At 41.8% G+C, this 16127-nt stretch overlaps 2 protein-coding genes across 2 annotated transcripts; one reads left to right on the top strand and one right to left on the bottom strand.

The window, feature by feature from the left end:
• Positions 1-1623: 1623 nt before the first annotated feature.
• LOC133910672 (probable protein phosphatase 2C 2) lies at positions 1624-4149 on the bottom strand. Its single transcript, XM_062352989.1, has 4 exons — positions 3677-4149; positions 2810-3004; positions 2490-2725; positions 1624-2397 (listed from the first exon to the last, which is right to left on the bottom strand). The coding sequence occupies exons 1-4, from the start codon at positions 3854-3856 to the stop codon at positions 1818-1820; spliced, it is 1191 nt and encodes a 396-aa protein (XP_062208973.1). The 5' UTR covers positions 3857-4149; the 3' UTR covers positions 1624-1817.
• A 7046-nt stretch (positions 4150-11195) lies between these two features.
• LOC133910680 (shaggy-related protein kinase alpha-like) lies at positions 11196-15701 on the top strand. The gene is made up of 13 exons (XM_062352993.1): positions 11196-11401; positions 12770-12959; positions 13032-13124; positions 13330-13389; positions 13517-13789; positions 13901-13975; positions 14076-14132; positions 14232-14372; positions 14454-14504; positions 14596-14691; positions 14788-14871; positions 14947-15049; positions 15123-15701. The coding sequence occupies exons 2-13, from the start codon at positions 12849-12851 to the stop codon at positions 15203-15205; spliced, it is 1227 nt and encodes a 408-aa protein (XP_062208977.1). The 5' UTR covers positions 11196-11401; positions 12770-12848; the 3' UTR covers positions 15206-15701.
• Positions 15702-16127: the final 426 nt, after the last annotated feature.

The raw sequence follows: 16127 nt of genomic DNA on the forward strand, positions 1-16127 counted from the left end.
AGCTCTCCTGAGTCAAAAACCAGAAGCAGCTTTTGGAAAAACCTTAGCCAACCCTTAATACAACAAAATAAGATAAAATATGAATATAAGCCTTAGCCCAGCCATTTTGAATATACTAGTTCAAAATTTTGAATATTTTTAATATTTTCAAATAAAATTTTGAACTATTGTTTCACAATAGTTGAACTAGGTTTTAATAATTGAGGAATCAAGTCTTTTGAAAGTAGAACTAGTGCATTTAAAATGTTGCACAAAAAAATTAAAATATTGAATCAAGTTTTCCAAAATGTTGAACTAGTCCATTTAAAATATTGATGCATATAAGAAACATAAATCGTAAATCATAAAAATACTAAATTAGTTAGAAATATTCAAAAAAATGAAGAAACAAAATAAAAAACCTACCTTATTGGTCGACCACTGTGATGGGCTGTTAATGGTGTAACACCCCGAGTTTTAGTAGTTTACAATTTAACAAAATTCACTCATTTTTTCAAAAATCTCTAATTATTCAAAACACCTTAAAAGTAAGGAAATATATATTTGAATACACATTTAAAAAACTTTGCTAAGTATTCCAAAGAACATCAAATTAATTTCTTATTTTGCCCCTGCAATTTTGGTTTATTTGTTTTTATGGTTCTTTGAGTGGTGATTTGGATTTGAATGTCTCACAAATTCAAATATTTTCTTAGATTCAAATTTAGATGAAATCTAAATTGAATTCAAATATTTTGAATTCAAATCCTCTTCCAAATCTCAGACCTTCACATCCAAATTCCTAATTAAAATAATCTTATTTGAATTTATACCAAACCCAAATCCATTTCAAAACCAAATTCATATGCTTCCATTTGAATTTACCCAAATCAATAACCCAATCATTTTATTCTTCTCAGGCTGCCCCTCTCTCCATTTTGCTCTTCGCAGCCCGCTTGCGTGGCCCAGACGGCCCAGCTCATCCGCTCTCAACTCCCCGCGCACGTAGGCCGCAACGCGCTTCCCCGAGCCCAGCTTTTGTGTGGCCCAACAGGTGTGCCAGCCCAGCGCTCACGCCATATAGCCATGACCTCGCTGGTGTGTGGGCCCCGCCATCGCCGCCCTTCTCTCTCCTCCATCGCACGTCGTCGTGCTGTCCGCGCAACACTGCCGTGACCGGAGCATTATGTGCATTGGCAACTTTCTCGCTCGCCCGCTTCTCTTTCTACTCTCCCCCTCTTTCTGCTCTCTCACGCGTAGCCCGAGGTATATTCCTCTCCCTGGCCTCTCCCCCTTTCTCCCCTGTCTGCTCCGCCGCTGCAGCCCTGCTGTCATCGCCTCTCCCCCACGAGCGGCTGAGGAACACCAGAAGCCCACCATCTTCCCCGTGCTGCCCTTCCTCGTCGAGGAGCCTGAAGGAAGCGCGCCAGAGCCTGAGGCCGAACAGACGCCACCGTCGCTGAAGCATTGCACTCCCAGCCGTTGCCCTGCCCTTCCTTGTCTCCGGGCTCTGTGAGATTCTTCATCCCCTTCTGCTCCCTCCTAGCTATCTTACTCGAACCAAACATGGCCTGTGCACCACATGGCAACGAACTGGAAAGAAGACCGACAATATCTGGCATATCTTGTAACGGGGCAGCAAACTAGTTATCAAAATAAAACCTCTCCGGCGAGCCGCCGAGCCGAGCAACAGCAAGATAAAAAATACAATGGTATGTACAGCCAAAATGGTGTAAGCAAAAGCAGCAGTGGCGGCGGCGGCGGCGGCCAGAAACTCACTACCAAAATTGCTGGCCGTGTAAGCACGGCCGTAACACATAGGCCTCTACAGCATGCATCTAATGGTCAGATTCCAGCCATCTCCTCAGGTTGCAAAGGGCTTCCGGAGACAGGCTCTTGCAGCACCTTATCCTGCCCCCAGCCGGCGCCTGCTCTAGAGGCGCCGAACTGCCGCCAAGCTCAGACACAAAGCAGACCACGATTACCGTGAGGTTGTCAAAGGTTTCGAGCCTCTTCGCCTCCATGGCGAGCTCCCGTGCGCACCTCTCTGGGTCGTCGTGACGCCGGAGTCCCTTGCGGACAGTGCTGACCGCATGCTGACTGGTCATCACATCCCATATCCCGTCGCAGCCTATGATGAGGAATTCGTCGTCCTCGGTGAGGGTGGTCCAGAGGATCTCTGGCTCAGCAATAAGAGGTGACGACAAGCCTTGAGGCATTTTCATGTCCCAATCCCCTAAAGCCCGGGTCACAGAGAGCACTCCGTTGAGGTAACCATCTTCAATGTATCCACCAGATTCGACAACCCTTTGACGCTCTGCATCATAGGTTGGTCTGTGATCCCGAGACATCTCCACTGCTACGCCTTTCCTACACAGGACTGCACGGCAATCCCCAGCATTCGCAACCAATAGCTGCCTGCAAGATAGGAAAAGCAAATGAGCATGAATATCACTGCATTAAATCACCAATTACAATCTGCAAAGGCTTGGGTTGCACGTTCATCTTACCTCCCAAGGACCAATGCTGTCAGCGCTGTGGTTCCAGCAGAACGGTTGATGACCGAGTCATCAGCCAGAGCAAGGTCAGCCCGCAAGAAAGCTTTGCGGATTGAATCCTCAACAGATTCAGCAAAAGCACCATCTTCTTGTGATGTTTGTGGGAATTCATCATCTGCAAAGAACAGCCTCATTGCATGCTTTTTCATGTATGCAGCTGCATCGGAACCCCCATGCCCATCAAACACCTAGAAGGCAAAAGCAGCACGTCAATTGGGTTCAGAAATTTACATTAAGATTAAAATTAGCCAAACCTCATTCACAGAACATACCCCATAGAAGGCACTAGGCACAGTGCACATCAACAGTGAGCCAAGATGACCAGAAAGATCATCAATTCGGATATGTTCATCTTCCATGTATTGCCTAGGTCCAATATCAGCAAAGCTACCAGATCGAATGCTAGGGACAAATTGCAGTGATTCCGCAGATACACTACCCCCAGCATTAGAAGATCTCTTGAACACCTGCATCAAGCACAAAACTGTTACCCATGTGCTGGCGTTTTACAGTCCCATATAATGAGAACAACCTTGACTTTACTTCTCTAATATGTCAAATTAACACAAATACACTATAAAGTCCCCATTTTTCTGGTTTGAGCTGCTAACCATCTCACGCAGTGAATTGACCAGACAACTATTCTATTTTTTAGGCGAAAACAATCAATTATTAAGGTACAAATATGAATTCCGAAGACCAAGGCAATGATACGTCACAAGATGGCAAAATTCAGATAATTCGATAAATTTAGGGGGTCATACATAATTCAGATACGCAATCAATCAATGGGTCATAGACAGATAAAGACCATTCCAACAACCATCATCAGTTAAACAAATCGAAACAGCAACCAAAGGGGAAAAACTCGTCCTTATTTAAGCAAACAATTTCAGGAATTACCCCCATTCACCGTACTAAAGGTAGTACTCAAAATTAGAATCAATCGTCCACGAAATTTGATTTAAAATTCCCTAAATGATCCGAGAAACATTTGGCGACGCCACCATAAAAATTCTAAAGGCCATACATAGCTTTGGGACTAATCTACAGCGACTTTTAGTTACAAAATCTCATATCAGAACATTAAACTGAACAAGAAAGCTGAAACTCTTGCTTCGCTGAAATCAGGAACTCACCAAATCGGGCACCTCGACGGCGACCTCCACAACCGCCTTCGGCGACGCCGCAGGCTGCACCAGCGTGGGCGCCACCCCGACCACCTCCTCGACGACCTCCACGCTCTTGACGACGCACCGGTGGAACGGCGCCTCCAGCAGTGGCACGACCTGATGCATCACCTCCGCCCCGGCCACCATCTCCGCCTCCCCAACGCGCGTGGCAGCAGAAAGCCTCCGAAATCTGTCCCCTTTCCGCACCCGGACGCCAAGAACTCCCGATCCGACCTCTTCTCGGCCTCAAAATTGTCCCCACCGAACTGCTCGATCCGAACACGGTTCGACTAATCTCGACGAGAAGCACGCGCAAATCTCCGAAAGGAGCGGCCTTTCCACAATCCGAGAGAAGGGCAACGCGAAATGGAACTTTTTTTCCTTGGACACAACTCGGAGCACTGACCGGATCCGTACAGAAAAGAAATGGCGGAGAAGCAGAGAGGAGTTCGCTATTTATGGGCGCGTTGGACGGCGGCTGCCGGTGGGAGACGGGGGGATGTGACCGACAACTGGCCGCGGGCGAGTGTACCGGGCTACCGGCACGCGAGCGATGATGCGTCATGCGTGCACTCGTTTCGCACCTTCGGCGTGTGGGCACCGTGGATCGCCCGTTCGGTCTCTTTCTTTATTTTTACATATAATTTAAACACTTTTTAGGAATTTAAACACTTCGAATTAGTAGGATTTCTGGTTTTCTTTCCTCGTGATAAACAATATTGACAAGTAGTTTTAGTGAAATATGTTAGCAAAAGGTCAAAATGTGTGTGTTTTTTAAAGTACTTGTCATATAATCATAATCCTAATTGTTAGTCAATGTAGTAGCAGTAGAAGTTGAGAAAGTTTGACCACTAAACTCTAAAACGTCATATTTTGTGGGATGTACTGGACATTATATTCTTATATTTTTTTAAATAGGCTACTATTTTCCTTGGGACTTATATTATACTTAAGCCTTACCTTCATGTTAGTGCTCAGACCTAAGATTTCTGGCTTTAACAACATATTAAGTTTCATGCAATATTCTTTTATCCCAAAACACTGATATTAATGAGAAAATATAGGAATTTCACTTATATCTCAACAGTTTGCTTGTGTACGCTGATCGTTAAGGTCAATGCATATCCATTCATGTATGTTTCACAATAAAAAAAATGTGGTATGATAATCTTGCTATATCTAATTATAGGTAGCGAGTCCTTTTCTCCCGCTACCCAACTCAAGATAAACGCTGAAGTCACTCGTTTTTGCCATGCTCTAACCAAAACATTTACGGCTATTTTATAGCAATAATACAATTAGCGGCTATTGCTAAGATATCTGTTGTTTTCTCTCTATTATTTTTTTAAATGGTCCAAAAGCTATGCCATCCAAGAGAAAGAAAGTTTTTATTTTTAATTTTCAAAAAAGTGCGGCTCTTAAGTGCAGTGGAGTGCAGGTATGTCATCAAGAAACAAACAGCATTTTGTGGCTTTTCTCTTTTTTTTAGCAATTAGGATCTCACAACCCAACTTAGTAACTTGCCTCATAGTCAAATGAAACAAGAAACCAAACAAATGAGCTTATACTTGAGTGGAAGGTAGCATTCCCAGGACCATTAATTTTGAACCAAAGGAAAATGCAAATGAACTGCCATAATTCACGCTAGATTATGTGTTGAACCAAAACTGATGTGCAATTTGGCATCTCTCGATGCGGCCGTGGCGAGCGACCAAGAAAGGAGGAGGGGGCACCGCTGACCCAACGCGAGGCTTCGAGGAGGAGGTCGAGGATAGTCAAGGTGCCCCGGAGGCCGAGAGACGGGACCCTCCTCGCGCGGCGATGCCTTTTGGAGGCTAGTCAACGGGGGCGGGCAGCTGCGGTTTTCTCGCTTGTTTCTAGGCGAGGCAGGTTGATTCCGCGTCGCCTGCCCTTGCCTCGCGTGGCAGGCAGGTGCCGAGCAGACTTCGCGTTGGCCACCGCGTGCGTGCGTCGTGGCGACACCCCACGGAAAGCATGTGTCGGCCGTGCGTGGGCGTGCAACGTGTTGCGGCAGGTGAGGTGCCTGGCGAGCTTTTTCTGTTGCTGGTTTGCCATGCCACGTGCGGGGACACACGTGTTCTTCATTCACCGCGCCACTCGATTGAAGAACCCAAAGTATTCACGTGAGGGAGAGTACCAAGAGTACCCATACTATCTACTTATACTATACGTATACATGTACGTATATATATATATATATGTTAAAAAGGAATTACGAGATTTCGTGATCTCCAATATGTAGAAACATATAGTACCATTAAATATGCACATATATGTGTATTCTAATTTAATTTAGACTATTTGCAAACACTATTGGAGAAAAGAAATACCCGGTGCGAGACCGGAATGAACTTCCATCGCACACCAGCAAACGGACCCACGCGCTACTAGCGCGTTCGCAGTAGCAGCTTGTTTTAGCGTTCATGGAGAATCGAACTGTTTGTCCGGGCGTCGTCTTTTGCAACTACTGTTCATCTAGAATCGAACTGGCATTGTTCCTGCAAAAGGGAAAGCAAGCTAGTCATCTTTAGCTAAATAACACACGGGTTACAGATTCAGATCCCAGAAACCACAGTGAAAAGTCTGCATAAATCACACATGGCAAAAAAAAAAATGTCATTTCGTTTTACTTTCGGCCGTACGAGCTTATCCCTGCTTACAGTTGCCAAAAATTGAAAACATAACTTCAAAGGAGCACTGGTTCGAAGAGCAAATAGATGAGCATCAAGCATAACTCCAGTGACGCACAAAGCTTCGGAAAATTAGGCATGTTCGACTTCCCCATAGCCCTTTTTTTCTGGTCAAAACAATATGTGGCTAATGAGTGATTGAGGACCGGATAGAGATGAATCAAAAGAACCAAAATTTTGAGGTTTTGCTTGAACTACCTACTCACTGAAACCCCACCACGGATTGGGCTGCAATGTTCCGGACGCAAACGTGACACGAACATTTTTTTATTTTTATATTTCGAAAATAATATATATATAGGTTTATATATATAGGTGTTTGTTTGAAAACATTATAAACTATGATACTATCGCCCGCTGGACCCACCGACGATAGGCGCCTATCGCTCTTTTAACGAGGGACATGTTTTAAAAGATAAATATATCGCTCTTCTAACCGGTGACAGATTTAAAAATCAAAAAATGTTATGTTACATTACTCTCAAAATTTAAAACACTATTGAAATAGACATGAAATGATGATTATTATATATATATATATATTAAATATTTTGAAGAATACAGATCCGTTTGGAAAAATTGCATATGAAGGCTGCTGTCGTTCGTTCAGCGGGCGAGAACTTATGAGCCCGGCGCTTAGTGCATTAAAAACCGGAGAGAGGAAGTTGTTGCTCGTTCAATAGGCGAGAATTTGGTCTCGCCCGTTCAGTGGATGAGACTTTTATCTAGCCCGGTGAATAGGTGATATGGCAATTTGTTTTGTTGCTTAGTATAATTTTTTTCTAATATAATTTTTTATATGGTAATTTAAAAAATATTGCACATTCATTCGACAAAAAAATACTATTTGTGTAAATAGTTGTTCAAACTATATTACAGAACGTTTCATTCTATCCTTAATTTTGGTTCAACGTCCTTTTATCGATATTTCTTTATTTAGTTGATGTAAAAGTGTGCAAGTTAATTTTTTATGAAGTAAACATGAGAAGGTGTAAAATATAATTTTTCAAACCATAATAGTTGTGAAGTATAATTATCATAAAACACAGATGGAGGTTACATATACTGATGAATATTATATGGGATGTAGGGTTTTCCTTCGTAGTGCGAAATGACCCTAACCATATAGAGATGGCGACAACAAAAATTAGCATATATGGTACGCCTAAAGACTAACCTAATAGTGCACCACTGCTAAACCTAAAATGTATTAGGGAATGAAAATATGATGGGTTATAATAGATGTTCTCTACTGAGTGCACATAGGATATTTACCCTTTCGCAGGGCATCGAGATCTTGCACCTTAACACGACGGGACATCCCTGCTTCCTTTCTCTCTCTACTTTGCGTGCATCAACCGCAGCACGCTCCTTCGCTGCCTTACTTATGCGTTCTTCCTCCTGACGCTTGAGACGTAGTTCCTCCTGCTGTTACTCGTACTCCCGTCCTTCGTAAGATTGCCTCCTCCACTGTATACTTATGTCAACCCACCATTTCTGATCCTCAGTTTTCTCCATATTCAGCCATCCCATGAAGTCACAGTAGGTGTAGGGGACTGGAGAAATAAAACAAGATGAGAGATTAGTAAGACAGTACATGAAATCGTACGAAAAATGTTACAGGAGTGATCTATATTGCTATACTGGTGGATACTTGTACGGTCTATATTGAGGAAGAGATTCCCTGTGAAAATGTTATTTGGTGTGGTCATTTCATTCTGCAAAAGTTTAGGAAGAGGTTATTGTTGCCTCTAGCGGGAAGGGTGGTTCAACTAGTGCTGACCATTGAGTTTATTACCACCAATGTATTTCACGTAAGACATTCATGTGTCATGCTAAGTGTATCATACTATTGTTGTTGCAGTTTACGAGGGTATTATCAATTCAATATGACTAGAAGCAATATATCCCGAATATAGTAGTGATAGGGTTCATAATACGAATGGTTTTGATGTGAAAAATTACAAGCCAACGATTAATTATCTGACAAGATGACACCCCTACCCTGGCCCTTGCCTCTAGCGCGCTTTGGCCTATGAGCTGACGCTAGTTTTCACCTTAATGTAGAGTAGGTTTCAGAAACTATATAGTTTTTAGTGGTACCCCTAATAAGCTAGTGCAGTCTAGCGAATAGACTTTTCGGTGCTGCCACACCTATCCACTACCGTCAGGATTTCTTGCATATAAACAAAACTCAATCGATTCTTTACTCACACATATCCTAACCTTGAATTGAATTGAGACAATGTCGTATCCTCATCCTCCCAGTGGCCCCATCGATCCACTGACTCCACACTCCCATTTAGATATATATGGTAGAGATAACTACGGAAACAGCAATGCTCTTCCTTTCTCATTTTGGCCGCCATGTCGGTATGGAGATGATGCTGTAGTCCAAGTTTATGGGTATTTCGGTAACGCGGGCCGTCGATTCTTCAGTTGTCTGCATTTCAGAGTACGAACAAATAATACTCACTTTCTTTCCTATTATCTCAACACCACTTACATATCTCATCTATCACTTTTCCAGAGATGATTAGGGGTTAAAGTACTGGATTGACTCGCAGATAGAACCACACATTCAAGAATACATCCATCACCTCTACGTCATCATCGAGGAACTACAGGAACAATTGCGCCAAGAGAGAGCCAGGAATATCAGAAGATGCTATATTCCGCCTCGTATGGTGGGTTGGAGGAATAATTGGGAGTAATATCGATGTGTTCTAGCTATCTACAGAGGATTTGATTTCGTATTTGACTTGTCATGTTTTTCATTTCCTAAGACATGTTACGTGAAGTGCTGGTACACCACTACGGCTATCATATATGTCATCGCTCATTCGGTTAACATGTTTATTATGATTGTTATGGAATAATCGTTGTACAAGTCAATTGTTCGAATAGAATCACAAAACAAAAACACAGTACATGAAAGCTATTATGCTAGTAACAATAACATAGTAGCATTATGCTAGTAACAATAACATAGTAGCATTATGCTAGTAACAATAACATAGTAGCATTATGCTAGTAACAATAAAATAGTAGCATAAAGAAAGACAATAACATAACACCATGAAAATAACAATAGCATAGATGCCTACAGGTTACGTCCCCTCTCAGGGGCGAGGCCCCTGGTCGCATCTGTCCTTATGACCCTGCGCCTACTCGCTCTCACCTGGTTAACTGAGTACGTCAGGGGATCTAGTGGAACGATATGCCACCTAGGCCATCTAGCGGGCGGTGGAGTGGTGTACTCATCCTATGAGGGTTGTGTCCCCGGGAGTGACACGCTAGGAAGTTGCGACACACTAAGCTCGTCGCTCTGTCCCAAGATGAAGTCGTACCTAGGGATCTGAGTAACGTCCCTCCTAAGCATCTCCAAGTAGTTACCCTGTGCCTCGACCTCTCGGAGATTGTCGATCTCTGCACATAGAACAACAAAGAAAACTAATTAGCATCGATAAACCATGACACATTAACAATTTGTTATGCATGAAGCGTGTGTCGTACCAGAGCTGGGGACACGAGAACTCAAAGAACCTGGATCCGCGGAGGAAGGGTGCATCGCCCTGCTCGTGGCGTAGAAGCGGTCACCGTAACTGGTGAAGGGTGGTCTAGACGTTGTGACACCATAGCGGGGGTCATCGACAATGGAAAGTTACTATAATTTCTTATGTTTTTTCGATAATGGAAGCTTTATTAACTATCGTTATATCAAGACAATGCAACCATGGACTCTCACCACCCATTCGGGTTTGGTACGAGATCAAAAGGAATAGCCTCTGTGATGACTAAAAGGATGGATCATGGAAACTACAGGGCGTAGAACTCACTTGGACATTTTGTGGCCTCACTAGTTGACATCTCTTAACAAAACAATATGCATCTGCATTCAAGCCTAAACATACTAACCTCTGCAGAGGAGATGTGTTTCATCTTATCAGTTCTTTTGTGTTTTTTATGTCTCTAGTAACGTTCTAGTTTATAGACGGTGCATCTTAGTAATACATAGGTCGAGAATAAATTCTTGTGCGATTGTATCAGTTTCATGTACGATGAGAGTTAATAAAGCTTCATTTTAAAGAAACCTGATTTATGCCAACCACCGTTGATCTTTAACATTCAACCAAATGTAACGTGCTTGTACTTTATAAAAGGTTGAATTTGTAGCATTCCTAGTTACTAAAAGGTTATATATGCATACCTATAAAAGTTCAGTTGAATATGAAAGTGGCTGGTGGATAAATTTTTGTTATACTGCTTTGTCACAAATCAAAATCTGACTGGCACGGGTCGATATTCCTATACATTTTAAAAGGAACAACTGTATCGAATGTGGTGGATATGTCATAGAGTTCTTATGATTTTACCTGAAAGAACATAAAAAACCCAAAAAATGACAACCCATCTAGATTCTATATGATAGCCTCACACAACAACGAAGATAGTACGAGCAAAGCTACAAGTTATACTTCTCCATGAATATTTAGAGCGTTGGTGCATTAGAACTCAGAAGTCAGGGATAGCTTAGAATTTTGGTAAGTGCATAAGTTGACTAGTTACTTGTATTTATCTTGGGTTGTAGGCGGTGCTATTAGTCAGAAATAACATACTATCTTAGTTTCTCTATTTACTTAATTTAGCGGAGGAGCTACGCCTCCGTGCTATTTTAAACTAATAATAATACATATTTACACCAATTAAATAAGAATAAATTTTACAAAACTATATTAGCATGCAGAGACTGTAGAGGTAATCGTATATTTCTATCGGGCATCTACATGCTCGGGCTCTGCCTTCCGCACCGCGCCCCTGCCACCGCGGCGGGTGCACCAACACCCGGTCCACATCCACCCAAGGGGCGAGGCAGGCCAGGGCAAGGAGCGCAAAACCCCGACTCCTTCACGAGATCGCCGGGGCGAGGCGAGACGAGGCCAGCCCTTCGTCTACCGCAGTTCCTCCATCGACGGCGACAGTACGTCAGCGCTCCCTTCCTATCCCCCTGATGCTGATATCGAGAGAGAGTGCGTTTCTGATGCTTTTCTCCCTCGTCGTCGCTTCGCTCTGGAAGGGGGGTGGGGGTGGGGGCGGTGTTGCGCCGCCGGCCACCTCTGGCGGCCGCCGGAGCTCGCCGGGGTGGTAGATCCGCCACCCGGTTGGGGGGGGGGGGGAGGGAGGGGTGTTGCGGCGCCGCCGCCGGCCACCTCGGGGTGGTAGATCCGCCCCTGCACGTCAAAGAGATCCTAATTCCGATTCGGATCCTAGGACTAGCTCCGGTGCCCATCTCCTTGTGTAGTATGCCAGTGCTCCTGACAAAATTTCAGAATAGAGGTGCTCTTAAATGTGACCATCTTTTTATAGTCTGGGTAAAAGGTCATGGCTTTAGCAACATTCTTGCCATTTGCGAGTACAAGACTGCAAAGATATGATTGCTCAAAACTCAGAAAGGTACCATGTTGGGCTGAGTGATTCTAAATCGAAGGCAGACTAATATCAAATTGAGCTTATTCTTGCGGAAGTTGAGCTGGTTTGTATATTATCAAATTGATATGGGTGTTTCATTGGGCACAAAGCCACCTAATGCTGTTAGACCTGAAGGCCAAACTTAGATGTTTTCGTTAGTTCTTAGTGACAACTATTATCTTTCTCCAGTAATGATCTCTGACCAACATTACCCTTTGTTATGGTCAGCAATGAGATGAGTTTGTTAGATTTGGTGTAGATAAGTTTGGTAATAAATAATTTAGTTTAGATCAATTTGGTAAGAGATAATTTGGTATAAAAATGGAGTCGGCTAGGAGATAGAGTTGGATTCGGTGGACTTTCTATTGGAAGCCCTATTTATAGAAGTTATGTAATCAGATCAATCAAGCAGAAAATTATCAATCTATATTCCTCTCTCCTCTCTCTCGGCTCTCTCTCTCTTTCCTCTCTATCTGTTCTCTTCTCTCCCTCATGTCTGCCCTCCTCTCTATCTATCCCATCGCCCTTCCCCCTCTCAATCCTCGCAGTTCTACTACCCTTATAAATATCTATATCTATATTGGTGATATGCAAGATTGCAAACGTTTTTATGGCTATATTCAATTCGAATATTACTTTTGTAATAGTATAATTCTAATAGATTTACATAATATCACTAGAAATTGATCAAAATTATGTTTTGGAACTATCAGGTTATAAAACAATTAAACAACACTTTTTTGTGCTGGAGAGAGTAGCAGAATTTATTCATGTAGAGCTACAGATAATTTATGGTTGGTATTTGGTAAAGAACAATTATGTCCTCAGAATATGTGCACGGGCTGTGCTTCATTATTTGCTGAAACGATTCTTTTTGCAGGTGAACTGAGTATATTTCTGGCTAAGAAAGGAACTTGGTCAATAAAATTTTGCCACAAAGTAGAACCTTCTGAGGCAATATGACATCAGTAGGTCTATTAAATCCCTCATCAGGTTATGAAGCGAGCACTAGTGGAGCCATTGATCAATTGCCAGATGAGGTGAACAGGCTGAGCATAAGAGATGATAAGGTAAATTTGTGGTGTAGAGATCACTTGATATTTATTGTCATCAGTTGTTGATTTTATTTGCAAATTTATCAGGAAGTTGAAGCTGTTGTTGTCAATGGCAATGAGATGGAAGTTGGTCATACTATCGTGACGACTGTTGGTGGAAGAAATTCGCAACTGAGGCAGGTACTAGAAAAACCATACAGAGCCGTGGCTGTCCTTAAATATCTGTGTAGTACAGCTTCATGTGGCAATTGGCAGAGCGACATATGCTGTCAATATAATAAATTATTGACATTATATGTGCCGCAGCCTCTATTTATTTACCATTTTCAGTCCCTGTAAAGCAATGCTCAAGGTTCATAATACTGAATCTTTAATTAAATTGCAGACTATTAGTTACATGGCAGAGCGTATTGTGGGGCAAGGTTCATTTGGAGTTGTCTTCCAGGTCGGTTGTTGGACACAAAAGCTCTGTTTGTCTCGTTCTAAACCTTAATTCATATGTTATATTCTGTAAGATTCTTTGTGTTTAAATATTACTAACATTCACTTTTTGTTCAAATTACAATTAATAGGCCAGGTGTCTGGAAACTGGTGAAAGAGTAGCTATAAAGAAAGTTCTTCAAGATGTGAGGTATAAGAACCGTGAGCTGCAAACAATGCAAGTTCTTGATCACCCAAATGTCGTATGCTTGAAGCATTACTTTTGCTCAACGACTGACAAGGAAAAGCTTTACCTCAATTTGGTGCTTGAATATGTGCCAGAAACTGTTCACCGTGTTATTAAACACTACAATAAGATGAAGCAACGTATGCCGTTGATATACGTTAAACTCTATATCTATCAGGTAAAGGTTGCAAGACCTTTCAACACATCTCTAGCTGTATCCTTTTTTTCCTTCAATAATTTATTTAACTGAAACTGGCTCATGGTACATTTCATTGAACTAAATTTACAGATTTGTAGAGCTTTGGCTTACATGCATAACTGCATAGGAGTATGCCACAGGGATATAAAGCCACAAAATATTCTGGTATGCGCGTGGTTAGGTTTCTCAAAATGCTTACAGAAACATTTTGTCTTTGATTGTTGATAATTTCTGGTGATTTGATATTGGATAATTCTTGTGACAGGTGAACCCACATACTCATCAGCTGAAGTTGTGTGATTTCGGTAGCGCGAAAGTCTTGGTATGGTGCATAACTTCTAGATGTACTGAATCTCACATGAAACTTCACATAATTTGTCTATGCTATCTAAAGTTGTAAATATTCTACCTATGTTAATAGGTACAAGGGGAACCCAATATTTCATATATTTGTTCTAGATACTACAGAGCTCCAGAGCTCATATTTGGTGCTACAGAGTACACAATAGCTATTGACCTGTGGTCTGCTGGTTGTGTTCTTGCTGAACTTCTTCTAGGGCAGGTAAGAGATAAACTAAGTTATTGTGATATATCAGCCAACTTCTTGAAGCAACTTCTTCATAAGATATCTGTTGTTGGATAGCCCGTTTTCTCTGGGGACAGTGGTGTCGATCAGCTAGTTGAAATTATCAAGGTAATAGCAACTTCTTTCAATTGAAGGTACATTTAGCTAGGTAGTTACCCATTTCTGGTTGATTCATGCAGGAGGCTCATTTTTCTTTCAGGTTCTAGGTACTCCAACACGGGATGAAATTAAGCGCATGAACCCAAACTACACCGAGTTTAAGTTCCCACAAATCAAAGCTCACCCATGGCACAAAGTAGAAGCTCCACATCTTGAGAGTTCTCCTTTCCTTTGAAGATTACTGTTTTCTATTTATGTACTGTGAAATCTGACGATGCATGTTTTTCACCAGATCTTCCACAAAAGAATGCCATCTGAAGCTGTAGATCTTGTTTCTCGGCTTCTGCAGTACTCACCAAACCTCCGGTGCACTGCAGTAAGTATTATAAACTTCATCTTGGCAATCTGTAGCACTTAATATTAATGTTTTGTTTCTTTTCTCCCACTCCAGTTGGAGGCGTTAATCCATCCATTCTTTAATGAACTACGGGATCCGAACACCCGGTTACCAAATGGTCGTTCCCTTCCCCATCTCTTCCATTTTAAGCCTTATGGTAAGTTCATATTGTTGTTACACGTGCACCAATTGAAATTTCCTATCAGTAGATTCTGATTTGCTATATGCAGAGTTGAGAGGGCTACCAATGGAGTTTCTTGTGAAATTGGTCCCCCAGCATGCTAAGAAGCAATGTGCCTTCTTAGGATTATGAGAAAGCAGTTAAAACTTCAGAGTGTTCTAAAAAAGCGAAAGCAGTTCAGAGATTACTTGAGTATCACATCAATGTTCTGTTCAAAACTGCAGAATAGCATTCGTCTACAGTATTATCGGGTAGGCAATGCATGCTGTTTTGTTCCACTCTGGCAATGATGTCGCATGTTCTAGCACCGCAGTGAGCCCTTCCACCACATTCTGTAAAGCAGATGAAGACACAAACTGAGTTCATGTGGTTTGTATATTGGTCTATCTCAACCCTGACAACTCGATTGTTTGCATACCATTTTACTTTTTGGGAGATGGATTCTTTGAATATCTATCTATATCACGAAATGAAAAGGAAAAAAAAAAGATTTCCAGATGTATGTTTGATCTGTATTCTCATTCCTGAGCCTGTATCAGTTTTCACCTACCAAGGGAGTTGAAGCCTGTTATGTAATAGTCATGAACAAGAAACAGTCATCTACAGATGATCAGTATATCTGTTTCCATGGAAGCTATTCATTGTATTTCTACCATTCATTTGTGTTCACCCACAGATCCAACGTCAAAATTGAAAATTGCTGAGTTCTTTCGTCATTTGATTGAGTAATCAGCTGCTATTCTTCAACTTGGAATGTTTACTAGAAGGAAATTTTAGAGGTGTGGTGTTTGGGATCATCCAACGGGTTTACAAAATTGGGGAACAATTTATATACTTCTTTTACTAGCGATGCGTTGCAACGGAAAAAAAAACATTTGACATTGCCAATGAAAAAAATAAATATCGGAAGTGGTAACAGTAAGTATAAAATCAATGAATGTAGATATAGATGTGGTATAAGTGTCATTGCACTAATATATCGAAAGTAATATTATAGTTTGATTTTAGATGAGAAATAAGAGTAGAGATTATTCGCTAAATTTTCTTCTATTTT

The sequence above is a fragment of the Phragmites australis genome, chromosome 1 (genome assembly GCF_958298935.1).
Source record: "Phragmites australis chromosome 1, lpPhrAust1.1, whole genome shotgun sequence".
In the NCBI taxonomy this organism is placed as follows: Eukaryota; Viridiplantae; Streptophyta; class Magnoliopsida; order Poales; family Poaceae; genus Phragmites; species Phragmites australis.